The 15,760-nt window shown below is 44.0% G+C and overlaps 2 protein-coding genes across 5 annotated transcripts in view; both read left to right on the top strand.

Annotated features, from left to right (window-relative positions):
- The window catches only part of LOC135907310 (uncharacterized), a 129,435-nt gene that overhangs the window by 79,773 nt on the left and 33,902 nt on the right, over positions 1 to 15,760 (top strand). The gene's annotated exons all lie outside the window — the stretch shown is intronic.
- LOC139048121 (uncharacterized) lies at positions 1,288 to 14,223 on the top strand. The gene is made up of 4 exons (XM_070522595.1): positions 1,288 to 2,643; positions 3,937 to 4,191; positions 7,046 to 7,306; positions 8,962 to 14,223. Exons 1-4 carry the CDS (start codon positions 1,446 to 1,448, stop codon positions 9,750 to 9,752), a joined length of 2,505 nt encoding a protein of 834 aa, XP_070378696.1. The 5' UTR covers positions 1,288 to 1,445; the 3' UTR covers positions 9,753 to 14,223.

The raw sequence follows: 15,760 nt of genomic DNA, 5'->3' as shown, positions 1-15,760 counted from the left end.
CCTCGGCATGCGCACTTTTTATAACAAAGTGAAGGGCACTTGAGTCGATTGAACAGCCAAAGCCCTGTAAATAATGTAATGCAGTGAATCAACGTTATCTATTGTATCGTCGCATTGAACTATTGACTGTGTAATTCGCGCGAGACGCAATTAAATCGCACAGTACCTGCCGCTGTGGCGATAGGTGTGTATGTTTAGATGGCTATTGTATGAAGCTATAGTTGAGGCTGAAAGGGTCCGCCCGGCCACATCAGATAGAAAATGTGTATCGCACATATAGCCGACTGTACTGTGACTTTTCCTCTGCTCATAAGCTGGGATATGTCTCGGTGAAACGTGTGTGTGGGGAAGATACACCCAACGTAGGAAAGTATATAATAATCGTATCGACGTCGTGCGTGAAGAACTAAGCGCGCACAACGTATCCAAACTATCAGCGGTAAAAGATACGCCAAACATAACAGCTAGCAGTCCCAAATCTTCAATGCGTACAGCTTCACAATTAACCAAGCACATTTACAAAACTCCTAGTAAAGTTAGTTCGTGATGTCAGTCGGAAAACGCGACTGCCAAATTCATAACTTTCATGCACTACAAAATCTCGCACTATTTATCGTAACGAAATATTGACAAATGTCCTTAAGAATATTTTGGTCTATATAATGCAGGTATTTGTGTCAGGAATGTATCAACGTTCTGGAACACACACACACACACACACACACACACACACACACACACACACACACACACACACACATATATATATATATATATATATATATATATATATATATATATATATATATGTGCGCGCGCGTGTGTGTATGTCTGTGTGTGCAGGCTCAGCGAAACACTCGAAACGAATGCAAAGGTGCAGACGCGGTGTAGGCGTTGTGCTATGTCTGACGAATGTGCACGGTGTGCGTAAGTTTGAGAGGTCCCGAACTGGAGGTATGATCGGTTTCTGGGGCGTAAATGCACACCACAGTTGCGCAGACACATCAGACGCGCGTAAGCGGGGTTTTAACGGTACTCGACCGTGCTCGTCTGCTGCGTCGTCTGCTGCGCCGCTGCTTCGCATCTGCACCAAGTCGGCACCGACCGTGGAGCGGGTGCAGCAAAATCACGAACCAGCCCTGCACCTTTCCTGCACTTTTTCAAACGAACGTCGTGGTTCTGCGGGCGTCATTGCTGCACCGCTGAAACGAATGGCAGGGTGCAGCACCTCGCGAACTGGTTCTAGTGGTGACGGCGCTGGCATCGAGGCACACTAGTGACGGCGAATCGAACGTACCAATCGGGGCCACGTGACTACATTCCGAACAGTGAATCTTGGCGGTGAGTGCGCGCGTATCCTGACAGTTGCTTTGTTATGTGGTTGTGTACGCTTTTATTTGCATAGCTTTTTCTTACTCCGTACCGTGGTCTCTTCGCGCCTGTCAATGGAGCCTCCCGCTCGGAAGAGGAAAATGTACCTGCACGATGGCCAACGTTTTCACGTTCCCTCATCGACACGCCGCTATAGGTTGCGTCACATGTCACAGCCGGTTGCGCAAGGGCATGCTTCGAACATTGCCGAGCCTGATCTGTCCTGCTCGTTTGACGACTGTCCGCTACTTTCAGACGATGAAATCGGCGCATCGTCAGCTGGCCGTCAGACTGACAATGCATGCCCGGCCCCAGACGAAGGCAACGAAAGCGGGCAATCCGACCCAGTACCGCCGATAGACGTTGCCCAAGCGCTCGCAACGGCTCTGCGCGAGTATGGCACGGCCACCCTTCCTGGATCCACAACATCAAAAGCTGCTGCAGTCGTAATGATTCTAGCTTTTGTTGTTGCGCATGGGCTGCCTTGGGACACCGTGGACGGGTTGTTGCGTCTCATCGAAGCATTGTTTGGATTTCAAGGTGACATGCTGCCTCGAAGCAAGTATCTACTCAGGAAGTTGTGGAATCCAACGATGCATACGACCGTGAATCGCCATTACTACTGCAACATTTGCGGAAGTCAACTAGAGCAGCTAAGTTCAGAGACAATGCGCTGTCGAGAATGCCAAGCAGATATGAAAGTCTCGCTATTGAATAACGCAGGTTGCTTTTTCAGCATCTTGAACATCAAGCAGCAAATTGGTCAGTCAATAGCAAAGTTTAAGGACCTTCTGTTCGCCCAAATGGAAAAAATAGAGCAAGGATTGCAATGCGATTCAGTGAGTGACATCACCAGTGGTGCCATATACAAGAGTCTTAGACAGAGTGGCAAGATATCCCACAAGGACTTGACGCTCACATTCAACACTGACGGAAGCCCTGTTTATAAATCGTCGAAAGCGTCTGTGTGGCCCATCCAGTTCACTATAAATGAACTACCGCCAGGTGTGCGCCGCCAAAGCCCTGTTCTGGCTGGATTGTGGTTTGGCCAGAAACATCCAGACATGATGGTGTTTATGGAAAAATTTGTGGAAGCATTGCAGGCTGTTGGAACTGTTGTGTGGCAGCATGGAACAGAAACGGTTAGATCAAAAGTTCATTCCATCTGCTGTTCAGTTGATGCACCAGCCCGTGCAGCAGTGACAAACCAGACACAGTTCAATGGAAGGTTCGGCTGCTGCTGGTGCCTGACCTGTGCAGAGCAAATCGAAGGTATGGCGTTTTTCACATTGCTCATGAATTATTAGCTCTCTCTGATTCCGATGTGCCCGCTAGTTGAGTGACTATACGCCATTTTGTCATAAGGATGTGTTGGAAAATGTCTTGCCACGATAACTAGTCTTAGACTCAAACATTGCAGATCAAAGTTGTTTTCACGTTGGCTTCTATAATGTTTTACTTTGTGTGATGATACCTTCTAAGCATACTTGTGACTTCCTTGCAATGGGTTTTCTTCTTAAGCTAGTTTATGGAATGCGTAAGTTCTGTCCATGTTTTGACAGTGCGGTGCATGCTCTGCATTATGTTGTGTTTTACAGCATCCATAGAGGAGTGGTGTGTAAGTTCTCTCTGCTCCGGCGTTCACCCTATTTGAAGTGCAACTGCTATGTAACAACTTTATAGTGGGGGGACACAGTGCTGCATTGTCGATTTACACTGTGGGCAATAGCTTGTAACAAAAGGTAGCACAGTACAGAGGCAGTAGCATTTAGTGTAGTGATTAAACCGATCTATTCGGGCTTACTTTATAGGTACTGATGGGCTATTTGGGTACCCATGATTTTGGTGAAGCAGTGCACTTGGAAAAAAAGGACTGCTTCTGGACATTTGGACATACGTCAGTGCATGTGTATGTCTTCATAATTCATTTTCATGTGAACTTGTGTTTTTTCCCAAGTGCGCTGATTCACCAAAGTCATGTCAAGTGGGCTGTATATAGGTCAGTGGCATGTTTGCACTGAGGCCTTTTGGTGACTTAGAGCATGCTAAAATCGTTTTGTTCAGGCTGTTCTTGGTGCAGTGCAACGTGATGAACTTGAAATCTACTGAAGCAAGGTGTTAGGCTGGGCTAGTTGTTAATCCATAATGTGCCCGGCGCGACAGCATACAAAGGACGGAAAGGCACGATGGAGACAAGTACACGATGAACAAATTGGCTGGCACTTTCCTGCAAGCATTCTATATTGATGCAGATTCTTGCTAGAATAAAAAGAACATATGCTTCACATTTCTGTGCACAGATTTGTTGAAAGTACTGAATTGCTTGCAGTTGACATCATAGCTTTCATGTCACCACCTGTTACTGTTTAACTTGTGAAGGGCCATGAGATGCATAAGGTGCTGCATCGCATTAATGTAAATGTCAGGCAACCTACTACGTTGTACCCTACAAAGCACCAATATGTCACTATGAGCACACTAGTAATAAACATTATGGGATTTCCTATAAATATTTGTATTTTTAGGTGTATGTAAAAAAATTTATGGGCATTTCCTTCATTGTAGGTACTCCTCGTTACATCCAAACGGACTTTGCACTGAGAACAGAAGAAGGGGTCCTGAGAGACATGAAGCTTGCCCTTGAGCTGAATATGCCAGTGAATGGCATCAAGGGTCCATCGCCCCTGATAAACCTTAATTTGTTCAATCCAGTGTTGAGCCAGGCAGTTGACTACATGCACTGTGTGCTGCTTGGAGTGACAAGGCAGCTTACCGAGTTTTGGCTGGACAGTGCAAACTGCCAGGAGCCGTTCTACATCGGTATGTACCTGTGCTCACTTGTTAAAGTGGAGTAATTGAATTCTATATTTTGTTCAGATAAGTCAATTTTGAAGGGAAATAACAATTTGCTCTTGCAGTGCATGTGACAAGAGTATGCCTGATAACATCCATGATTTAGCTGGTACTGATGTTATACACATACAAACATTACTTTTTTTTTTAGAAATATTACATATCTTGCGCACAAGTCAGAATACTAATGTAATGCAATGCGCTTGCCATGCTCTAAATTGGAGAAAAAAAAGAAGGGGCAATCAACCATTCCTGTATACTGGGGAGTGCCGAGCATTGTAAAAAATATCCCACTAAAACTTGCAATTGGTCCAGTGTGGATACCTGCCTGGAAATAGCACTGAAAAGGAAATGTTTACAGACTACAGTAGGAATGCCTTTATGTAAGAAGTACACGTAACCGAAATTGACAGATTTGGCCGAGCTGGGTTGAACTAGTTATAAAACAGCTGATTGCTGAGTTGTCGGCTAGTTATTTCAACAGAAAAGACACAATCCAAAATTTTTGTTAGTACTTTTTTTTGATTTCACGTGATATTCTGTGACTTGCATGTTCTAAGACCTATGGTAAGCATGTGGCTTAAAGAAACTAGAACACGTCATTGCAGTATTACCAGCGTCTGCATGTTCATCATCATTAACGTCTCCGTTTTTGTCGATTAGTATAATGCTTGCATTCTTCCAATTTTCTGGGACCCTTGCAGTCGATAGTCACCTTGAATAAAGAGCCGCCAGTTTTCCAAGCATTGTGTCTCCTCCATCTTTGATTAAATCGACTGTTATTCTATCTTCCCCTGCTGCGCTCTCTTGCTTGTTTCACGTCTTGTAAGGCCCTTCTCAGCTCATCGCGAGTTATAGGAGTTTCTGTATTCTGTTCTTTACTGTTTTGAATGGAGTTCTCCCGAGTCCTCTGGGCACTGTACGGGTCAGTACAGAATTCTTCCACTGCCTTTACTATACCTTCAAGATTGCTGATGGTATTACCCTGCTCATCTTTTAGTGCATACATCTTGGTTTGTCCTATGCCAACTTTCCTGCTCACTGATTTCAGGCTGTGTCCATTTTTTACGGCTTCTTCAGTCTTTCTCATGTTATAGTTAAGACTATCACTTATTTTCGCCTTGATCAGTTTTCACAGTTCCGTGAATTCTACCTTATCTCTTTAATTCGACACTTTCATTCTTTGTCGTTTCTTTATTAGGTTCTTTGTTACTTGGGAGAGCTTGCCTACTGGTTTCCTTGGTGCCTTGCCTCCCACTTCAATTGCTGCCTCTGAAGCCAGCCTAGTTACGGTTTCATTCATTACCTCTATGTCAGCGTCTCTCTGTTCTAAGGCTGCATATTTGTTTGCAAGTACCAGCCTGAATTTGTCTGCTTTTACCCTTACTGCCTCTAGGTTGACCTGTTTCTTCTTGACCAATTTGGCTCTTTCTCTCATCAAATTGAGGTGAATCCTAGCCCTTTCTAACCCATGGCCACAGCACTTTATTCTACCTATCACTTCTACATCCTGCACTATGCTGGGATCGGCAGACAGTATGAAATCAATCTCACTTCTTGTTTCACTATTACGGCTTTCCCAGGTTCACTTTTTATTGCTACGCTTCCTGAAAAAGGTGTTCATTATTCGAAGCTTATTCCTTTCTGTGAATTCTGCCAGCATCTGTCCTCTAGCGTTCCTAGAACCAATGCCATAGTTTCCAATTGCCTGTTCCCCAGCCTGCTTTTTCCCCATTTTTGCATTGAAGTTACCCATTACTGCAGTATACAGAGTTTGCACTTTTCTCATCGCTAATTCATCTTCATAAAACCGATCTACTTCATCATCATCGTGACTGGATGTTGGAGCATAGGCTTGTACTGCAACCCTCTCATTAATGCTGTAGAATTCATCAATGTTGCCCGCCATGACCTTATGGATTAGGAATCCTACCCCATATTGCTTCTTATCTGGGAGACCTCTATAGCAGAGGACATGGCCGTTATTCAGCAATGTATAAGCGTCACCAGTTCTAGTCTCACTAAGGCCGATGATATCCCAAACAATATGTGGCAGTTCCTCAAAGAGTCCTACTAAGCTAGCCTCACTAGACAGAGTCCGGCTGTGAAAGGTTGACAGGGTCATTTTCCATTGGCGGCCTGCCCAGACCCAGAGATGTTTAGCAGCCTCTGCTGCGTTGACCACCGCATTGGTTAGGTGTTTCGTAGCTGCTGGGGACTGAGACCCATGGATTATTTGTAGGAATCATAAGGGGAGGGGGTGGCCAAATACTGTACCAGAGAGGTCAATTCCTGTTCTGGTGAGGGAGTGTCTTTGTCTAAGCTGAGTGTGCCTTCCTAATTTGGTTGTCCCTGAATTAGCATAGTCCCACTCGCTCTCTGCATCTTTTGCCGGTGTCAGGCATCACTGCAAGCCTCTGGATGTCATATAACTGTAAAGGCAATGTGCTTCTCTGTGCATTAAGAAAATTGATAGTATAGGTTTCATATCACAGCAGCTAACATTGGCTATAATGCACCAAGCACTAATAAATGTTGTTTTAATAATGCCTAATGCTTGGATTGCTATAAATATTTGTGGCCTTGCCACAGCTACCATACTATGTGGAGTCTGTATATTTATGTGTTTGTGTCCACATGGCATTGCGTGAAAACTAGGCTATTACTAAGACATGGTTAACATCTAGTCTTGGTACTTGAGAAACTGGGCATATGATTGCACTATTCCCAACCATTGCAAGTATTGTAACAGGTGAGGCAAACATCCTCTTCATGGCATAGGTGGAATTTGTGGTAGTAACTACGGCTTATTTTTGTGCAGGTGCTCCTTCAACTATAGCCAAGCTGGATAAACGTCTCCTGAGTATTTGCCCACCCCACTGCTTCACACGGCTGCCACGGTCCTTGGCAGACAGGTGCTTCTGGAAGGCGAGCGAGTGGAAGAACTGGCTGCTCTACTACTCTCTGCCAACAGTACTCGGAGTGCTGCCACCGCGGTTCTGGAGGCACATGTCAATGCTGGCCGAAGCCATTTTCACTCTGCTCAAGAGTGAAATTTCACCAACTGATCTTCAATGTGCAGGTAAATTGTTTACTCGCATTTAGACTATCTTGCTTCTATTTTTAAGAGTATTTACTACTCAGCCTGTTATTAGCATTCTCCTGCTGCCAGTGTTCCCTTGTCATAGTCATTAGCTGGTCCTTCATCAAACCTGCAGCCCCCAGCGACAGCTGTTAAGTGCATTTGCTCTAAACGTGTGTGCAAGAGTAAAAGCTTTTAATCTCGGCAAAAAAATACTGCATGGCCATTTGGTCACAAGTCTGCTTCAGACCAAAGTTAGGGGTGTCGTTATTAGGAATAGGTAAACGAAAATCGAAATTTTCGAGAGCATTGTTTAGGGTAATCTTATGATGCGAATGTTATGTTAGTATACACATTACATACTTACTGTACACAAACTGAAAAGCCAAAGAGCAACAATGTGCACACCTTTGGTTAGAGCAGAGGCGCAGAGACTACTCTGCCCCTACACAACCTTTTGCGCATCACAAAGCATCACATAGTACGTGCCTTAGCCAATCAATTCTGTGGAAGCTTGCTAGGTGGTCATTTTCCATCTTAGCTAACCACTATACTTGCAGGCTGAAGTAATCAGCAAGCCCAAAGCGACACTGATTATGGCAAAGGCTTGGATTTGTCAGGGAATTCAACCTTGTTCTGCAATATAGCTTTCTGATTCACTCAAATAGCAGAGTGAAAGGCCCTAAAAGTGCCTGTCCCTGGATCGAGTCTTGTAAAACAAATGCATCCTCTAGTGCAAAGCTTTTCTCCTGACACTACTTTTCTTTCATGACTTATACAGCATGCTATATACCACTGTGGCAGGTGCATTTCTGATCGTCCATTCACTCTGCATATTCCCCTCGATGTCCCTGTACCCAGCTGTGCACCCAGTGAAAAAGTGCTCCCGCAGCCTCGTTTGCACAATTTTCTGGCAGATGTGTTTTGTCTGATATTTGAGGTCGCACTGATGTGGGAGCATTGTGCACACACTCTAACTTCTATAGGAGGGTAAACAAGAGTCAGAAAAGACTTATATCTGGTCCTGCACTACAATAGGTTGCATTTTATGTGCTCTGAACTGCATTTGTTTTGTTCCACTGCTGCACTTCTGAAGCTGTGCTACACCAACTATCCTAATTTTGTGCACTGCTGGTTTCTTCTGGTAGCCATAGCTTCTGAAATTTATGAAGCCTTTAATTAGACTGTCTGAGTCATTACAATTTCACTCTCATTGACAACCATGGCAGCATTGTTTTCTTTTCTGTTTTTTTTTTCTGTGAATGCTAAAACAAAATGCGATGCAGGAAGATAAAACACTCAATCTGTGCACATTTCATGAAAAGGGACAGAGAAAGGACGATAGTGAAGCGGCCAACAGGGGTGGATGTTTTCTCAAGTTGAGTATTGGACTGCAGTTATCATGTGACTATTGTAGATACATCCCCAGACACTATAATACATGCTCAAGCTGTGTCAGAGTGTATTTGTTCTGTGTCCCCCATTATGTAAAGTTTTACTCTTGATACATGGGGATGCTCTAATTTAAACCTTGTTAGAGACACACGTTAAGTGGATGAAAGTATTGGAGATGTGATAATTTACACGTGCATTGACAAGCTTACTCAAAGCTTTCTTTCAACAATACTCTTACATGAAACAATTATTTTTTCTAGGTCACCTGCTTGAATCATTTGTGTGCAGAGCTGCAAACCTCTATGGGACTCGCTTCATGACTTATAACGTCCACCAGCTTCGCCATCTGACGTCAAGCGTGGAGCATCTGGGTCCTCTTTGGGCAAACTCAGCGTTTCCCTTCGAAACAGGGAATGGGAAGCTCACAAAGATGGTAAAGGCAGCAAAAGGAGCTCCGACACAAATACTGGAGAGAGTCACTCTGGAAGGAGAGCTGGAGCTTGCGCTGCATTTGCTTTCTCTTCCGCATGATGTGGTGAGGTTTTGCGAAAGACTGCTTGGCAATGTTCCTATTAAGAAAGTGACTCTAATTGATAATGTATGCTTATTTGGAGCACCAGTTACAGCTATGTTGTCCGAGCGGGAACTGCAATCTGTGCAAAATTTCTTGGACACAACATGTGCTGTAATTGAGGAATATTCAAGAATGAGCTTTGAAGGCACAATTATACACAGCCAGCAGTATAGAAAAGCAAAGAAAAGTGACTGTTCTGTCGTTGCAAGCCATGATGGGAAATTTTTTATAGTTTCCCATATATTGCATGTAATTGCCGGCATTTCTGGCTTGGTTCTCTTGCTTTGTCAGAAACTGGGAATTGGTGAAAATGCTGATGGTTTTCCTCCTCACATCAAAGAGTGTTTTTTTTCACCTGTTGACACTTGTGTTGTTTTAAAGCCTGCTTCTGTTGCAATGCCGGCTTTGTTTATAGACTTTGAGGCTGAAAGCAAGCAGTATGTATGTGCATTGCCCAACATTGTAGAACGGGATTGAACTGAAGTACAAAAACAAAAGTCTCTGCGTCACTGTATTTACGGAAATCTAACTAGCACGTTTTTTCTGAGAAACTGCGTTAAAAAATAACCTGAACTTATATAAAACAAAAGCTGCATATATGGCCACCAGTGTTTGTGGCATTGTGGAAAGCTCGGTATCTGCAAGAACGCTCGCTGCCGCCTACTTTGACAAGTCAGATGCAGAGTTGCATATAATCTGAATTAACTTCTGGGGTGTTACATGCCAAAACTATGATCTCATTATGAGGTGCGCTGTAGTGAGGGACTCTGGATTAATTTTTACCACTCGGGTATATTCAACGTGCCCCGAATATGCACTGGTTCCTTCATTGCTGTGTTCTACTGTGGCTGTATACTGCTCTTTGAGCTGTTTGGTCGGAGTAAATTCCTCAAACTGGGCTTTACTCTGCGAAAGCAGAGACGAGCTTGCATTGCTGAATGTTTGGCAATGTCGATGTTAGGAGAATGAAGCTAGGATTGGGCTTCCTGAATGATCCTATTAGTCTGCGCTCGTAATGCAGATTGCTTACCCTTAAATCAATCAATCCGGATAGTGTCGAAGCTAGCTGATGTCCTTGCAACTGTGCCGATCTTCACATCCATGATCATTTCATTCCTCATTGCCCTCAATGTGAAGCCAGAGTAGAGTTGTAACCTTGCAGAAATTGAAGAAGAGACTGGCAGTCTAAGCTTACCGTATTTACTCAAATCTAAACCGCCCTTTATTGTAAAAAAACAAAGAAAACTTACCTCAAATGCAAGCCGAATTAAAAAAAGGCCTTTTTATTGACAGAAAAGCATGATTTTTATTATATAAGTGTGCGTACCATAGGCACGTCCTAAGTTCACTTGTCATCCACAACATCGCTGTCCTCCTCTTTGCTCACTTCCCAAAGAGCATCGTCCTCACTTCAGTCCAGCGTGTTAGAAATGCAGCATTTTCGGAATGCTCTGGTAATCATTTCAGCTAGAATTTCATCCCATGCCACTGCAAGCCAGGGCATCTATTCTGCAATGGTGATACCATTGTCTTCATGTGACGTAATGCTCAAACAGCCAATCAGCTCATCCGATTTTTCTCAACCAGCCAATCAGTGTGCAATTGAGGGTGACACTACAGTTGAACCCACTTATAAAGATATCGGTTAGCACAACAAAATACTGCTACACTGTCAACTTTTGTATGTTTTGTATGGGGAAATAACCTGCTTTCTACAGTGGCCCCATGCCGCATTGTCGGTTATAACGATGAATTCTGGCTGCTGAATGTCCGTGCTGAAAGGTAACGGAATCTGAAATCCTTGAAAAGAAAAAAAGTGAAATGCTAGCCGCTCCATGCTTGCCCGCCACTGCAACTGCCGCCGTGCGCTTCCCTCCATGGGAGATTCACACCAGCCTCGCGCATCTCTCCCGTCGCCCTTCCACCCCTCCGAACAAGAATGGGCTGCGGCCATAGCTCTGTGCCTCGCCACTCTCCAAAACGCAAATGGACCACGCCAACTGCACCGCCGGCACTGCTCCCAGATTGCTCGCTGGGCCATCTCTATGGCTGGGTCCTCACTGTTGGTTCTTTATTCTATGGTCCTCATTCTGCCCAGTTCTGCTAATGGATTAAGTCACTCGTACTTGTCTCTGTTTGTTGCATCGAAGCCATTCCTGGCCATGTTGTTTCTCAGCCTTGTATGAGTTGCTGCCGAAATGGAAGATGGCTGATCTGCCTGCTGTTCATCAGCAATGCACTACTTTGCTGGTGAAAAAAAGGCACACTGCTATAGATTTGGAAACCAAATGCTTCTAACTGATGAGGCGATCGTCACAAACGTGCATCGGATAGCGACAGTGACGGCCACGACAGCAGCGCCGACACTGTAGGGCAGGCTGCTTCAAATCGGCTTCACCCAGTCCATCGTGGCGCTGTTCATGGAACTTTTCTCGTGAACGTGCGCTACAACATTCCTGGGGAACTTTTATTTGGCCAGTAGTGTGTTGTGTCCGTCCATCGACAAAACAGCACAGCATTGCTCTTTTTCACTTCTTCCCATAACCTGCTGTCCTAAGCTTGATCTCTTCCACTCTTCGTTTACTGTGTATATGCCATGGGCATGTCGAAGAACACCGGTGTCTGGTCAGTGTTTGCAATCTGCTCCAGTTGGTAGCTCTTTTGCAACCATTTCTCGATGACGTAGTACTGGAATGCCATGAGCTTTTCCTCAGAATTCGCTGGCTAGTTTCTGGCACACGAAAGCCAGTTGTCTGAGGCTGAAGCCGAAACATTTCATGAAACGCGTTACCCAGCCTTTGCTGTGCTTGAAATTGGTTTGTGTGATATACCCCTAGCATTGGTGACCTCCCTTGCCTTTGCCTGTATAATCCCCATCGTTATGTGCATTCCTGCTTCTCTCTGTTCCCTAATGAATACGCCGTATCTTCCACCTCATGGTGTTGACTCCTCTGTGGTCCGGTGAAACCCATGTGAGCTGCACTGCAGTTGGAAAGCTTGTTCCATTTCCGCCACCGTAGCATGTTCTTTTCGTCCATGCCGAACTCGTGCTGTACTTGGAGGTTGGAGGTTTTCTCCATGTGTAAAACGACCTTTTGCCATTAGCCTGTAGTGTAGTGGCACCACTTGGTCAGTGCCACCACAGTGGCTGGCACGAGGCTACAGTGCAACACTTGAAAAAAATTTGGACAACCTGCTCTGAACGATCGCTTCCAGAAAACACTATGGCGCACGCATATGTTGCTACAAGTCTGTGACGGTGAGGTGGCGATAGGTATGTGGCAGTTGTGGCCAAACCACCGACTCAAATCTAAGCCGACCCCTTGCTTCCGTACTTCATTTTCTTTTTAGAAGTACGACCAGTAATTACGGTATTACAAACACTGCACATATGTTAGTACACTTGTTTTTCTTGTCCCATTATAGAAGCACATTGTGTTGGAAACATGAACCAACTAGCCAATTTAAATATTTAACTTTTATGTTACCTGCATTTGTAGGTCTCAGTATCTGTACATGAGAATGTTAAATTTACATGTACAGTGAAACCTTGTTAAATCGTAGTTGGCCGGAGCTTGGAAAAAGTATGTATTAAACGGTAGTACTGCTAAACTGAAATAGTGTGAGATTGCTCACTTACCTGTCAAAAATGGAACTCGGAGAGAGTGCAATAAAAGGGCAAAAAACATGCAGTATTATCCATTTTGCACGACAAAAGTCTGTTATATTCGTTTGATGCCGCGGCAGCCTAGCAGCGACGACAGCAGCATCAAACTCCTTTAAGCTCGGCAAACACTCGCATGAGGCTGACGTAATGTGCATCTTCTGCCACTGTTGGGCCTGAATCGCCCGTGCTGTCGTTTTCTGTGTCGTCCTCGTCACTGTCGTTAGGGGACGCTTCAGCAATAACAGAGGCAACGATGGTGAAAAGACAAACCTCAAAAAGTTTAACCTCGTAGCCAACGTCTTTTCGCAGTCCCAGCAGCACTGCCGAGCATCTTCTCCTTCGCATTCCAAATGCCACATACCATATTGAACGTTGGATCCTTCTCGTGTGCCAGCACCAACTTTGTGCGACGTTCGGTTGCACAAACAATTTCCAATTTTTCATTTATGCTGAGCACCTGGTTTTTGTCCAAACTTTGGCATGACGCAAGTCCTAGCTTGCACGATGCCACAACACTATCTGGCTCGGCACCGAAATAATGTTGATGTTAGTGTGGCTTCACCCTTCCAAGCGGCTTCTGCGTTCGTACTTCGAGGCCGTTCTGATCTCAGGCTCATTCTGCCTGGCCGACCTACCGCCGTGATTGTGCTAGGAAAAGTGCAAACACTATGTGTTAACCAATACGTACGCAATAAACTGGAACGGTTTATGCGAATACAAAACAGATTATGTTGAATAGCCGCTGAGTTGGGGTTACTACGTTTAAAATGAAACTGCTGTTTAAGCAGGTACAGTTTAGCGATGTCTTACTGTATTCTTGTACAGTAAGTCACTGCAACATAGTGTTTGTAGTAATAATTAATTCATCAATAGTTAATAGTTAGCCTTTTTGTATCTTGTTTCGTAATCCACATTGTGAAAACTTATTGCTGTTTCTGACGATGAGCCGTCACACTTATAAGCCATTATATTTGGAGAAATACTTTGATGGCTGATAATTAAATCCTCTTCCCGGAAGAGGTGCACCAGTATAGTTCTGTTGCGTATGGAAATCTGAAATCACAGCTACTTGATGGAATTTGATGGAATTCAGACTATAAGGTACATATGTTGTCCACTGATAAGCATGTAGTACTGTAAATTCTTAATAACACTGCACTGAGCTTATGTATGTAAGCTATGCATTAGGAGACATGTAATGTGTTTAGTTGAACTAGTGCAGGGGTGTTTTTGCTGTAGAATATATCGGCCAGGTCGGTAGTTAATATTCTATATATTGGAACCCAGATCATGGTAGTGAATCACAATTTTTCAGGTATTATGACAATAACAAGATTGAGCATGTGCTGTTGAAGCAAAATTCTAGGGACCATGGGAATGGTGGCCAAACTGCACGGCTGAGCTCTCCAGTGGTGGCGTACCTTTGTCTGAAACTTCTGTACTGCCCAAGTGCATCGTTTTTACGCAAAGCTTTCCTTGGCTTTTGCAAGGGATGTTTGCTCAGTCACTTTCTTACTGAGTATACTTGGCAAGTTTCTTGCTGAGTAAACTAGCCAATGCTTGATGCATTCTTAGTAAACTGGGCTGGTCCCGGAGATGATGCGGTCTGAACTAGGCCAATTCTGGAAACTCTAATGTGTTGTTGCTTGAGTCACATAGAGTTTCCACAGTCGTGTGGGCATTTTTGGTGGCAGAGCAATTTTAAAGTTGAGCATATAAAGAAAACCTGCATTGTGGGAATTTGTGGCATTTGCACCTGTGTCATGGGACTGAAGCACATTTTTAAAACTTGTGCTATGCTAAAAACATAGTACATAACGCAGTTACCCGCGCATTAACACTAAGTCAATTGGCTCAAGTTTTCTGTGATGAGAGAATGCGAACAGTTCCTTGTATGTACAGTGTCATACTTGGTGGTAATACATCATACTACATGCTAAATGGTAGAAGTGTTAACTTGCAACTACAAATTTGCATGTTACACGTTGGCTGCCACCAACAAAGAAATGCGACCCCACAGTAAAGGTTGGGTGGAATATACACTTAGCTTTCTTTCTTGGGAAACATAGGCAATGCCAAACAACGTTTGAAAACTTTAGTTGAAAAGCACAGCCAAAGAGTAGACAATGTATAGACCTGTCCAGCTTTCCCCAGTTCACATGTGTGCGTGTTTGCAGTTTGTGTAAAATACCATATGTCCTGGAACATGCACTAAACAGAACGCAAAGCCGCTGGGGACATGATACAGAAAAGATATAATGAAAACCACATACGATTATATGAAAAAGAAAAAGGTAAAACCCATTATGGGGATTCAGGAATTGCCATTCTTCAATATCAATGAGTGTACATAGAGCGCAGCGGTCCTGTTTGACCACCACTTCAATGGTTCATACAATTTTGCTCTCAATCCATGCACACAACTGCTTATTTGTGCTCAAGTATTAATGTGGAATAATCTGTGGTCTTCACTAGTCTTTTTAACGCCACTTAATTGCTTGGGTCGCAGATTGCTATGAACAGTTTTTATATACAGCACAAACCTTAATTGTTCTCAATGAAGTGATTGAATGTAACAGTGAATTTTCTTTACCTTCTCTTCTTACTTTCGTGGCACAGAGTGCCTCCAAGCTGGCGTAACCAGCGTCCCATCTCTGATGGAAGAGGAGAAACGGCGACAGCTGAAGCAAAGTTTTCTCTACCAAGTAAGCTGGTTACGCCAGCTTGGAGGCACTCTGAGCCACGAAAGCAAGAAGAGAAGGTAAAGAAAATTCACTGTAACCATTCTGTTTTTACAAATAAATGCATTGTATAATAC

Source organism: Dermacentor albipictus, chromosome 7 (assembly GCF_038994185.2).
Source record: "Dermacentor albipictus isolate Rhodes 1998 colony chromosome 7, USDA_Dalb.pri_finalv2, whole genome shotgun sequence".
Taxonomy (NCBI): Eukaryota; Metazoa; Arthropoda; class Arachnida; order Ixodida; family Ixodidae; genus Dermacentor; species Dermacentor albipictus.
This window is presented reverse-complemented; position numbering and strand designations above follow the sequence as displayed.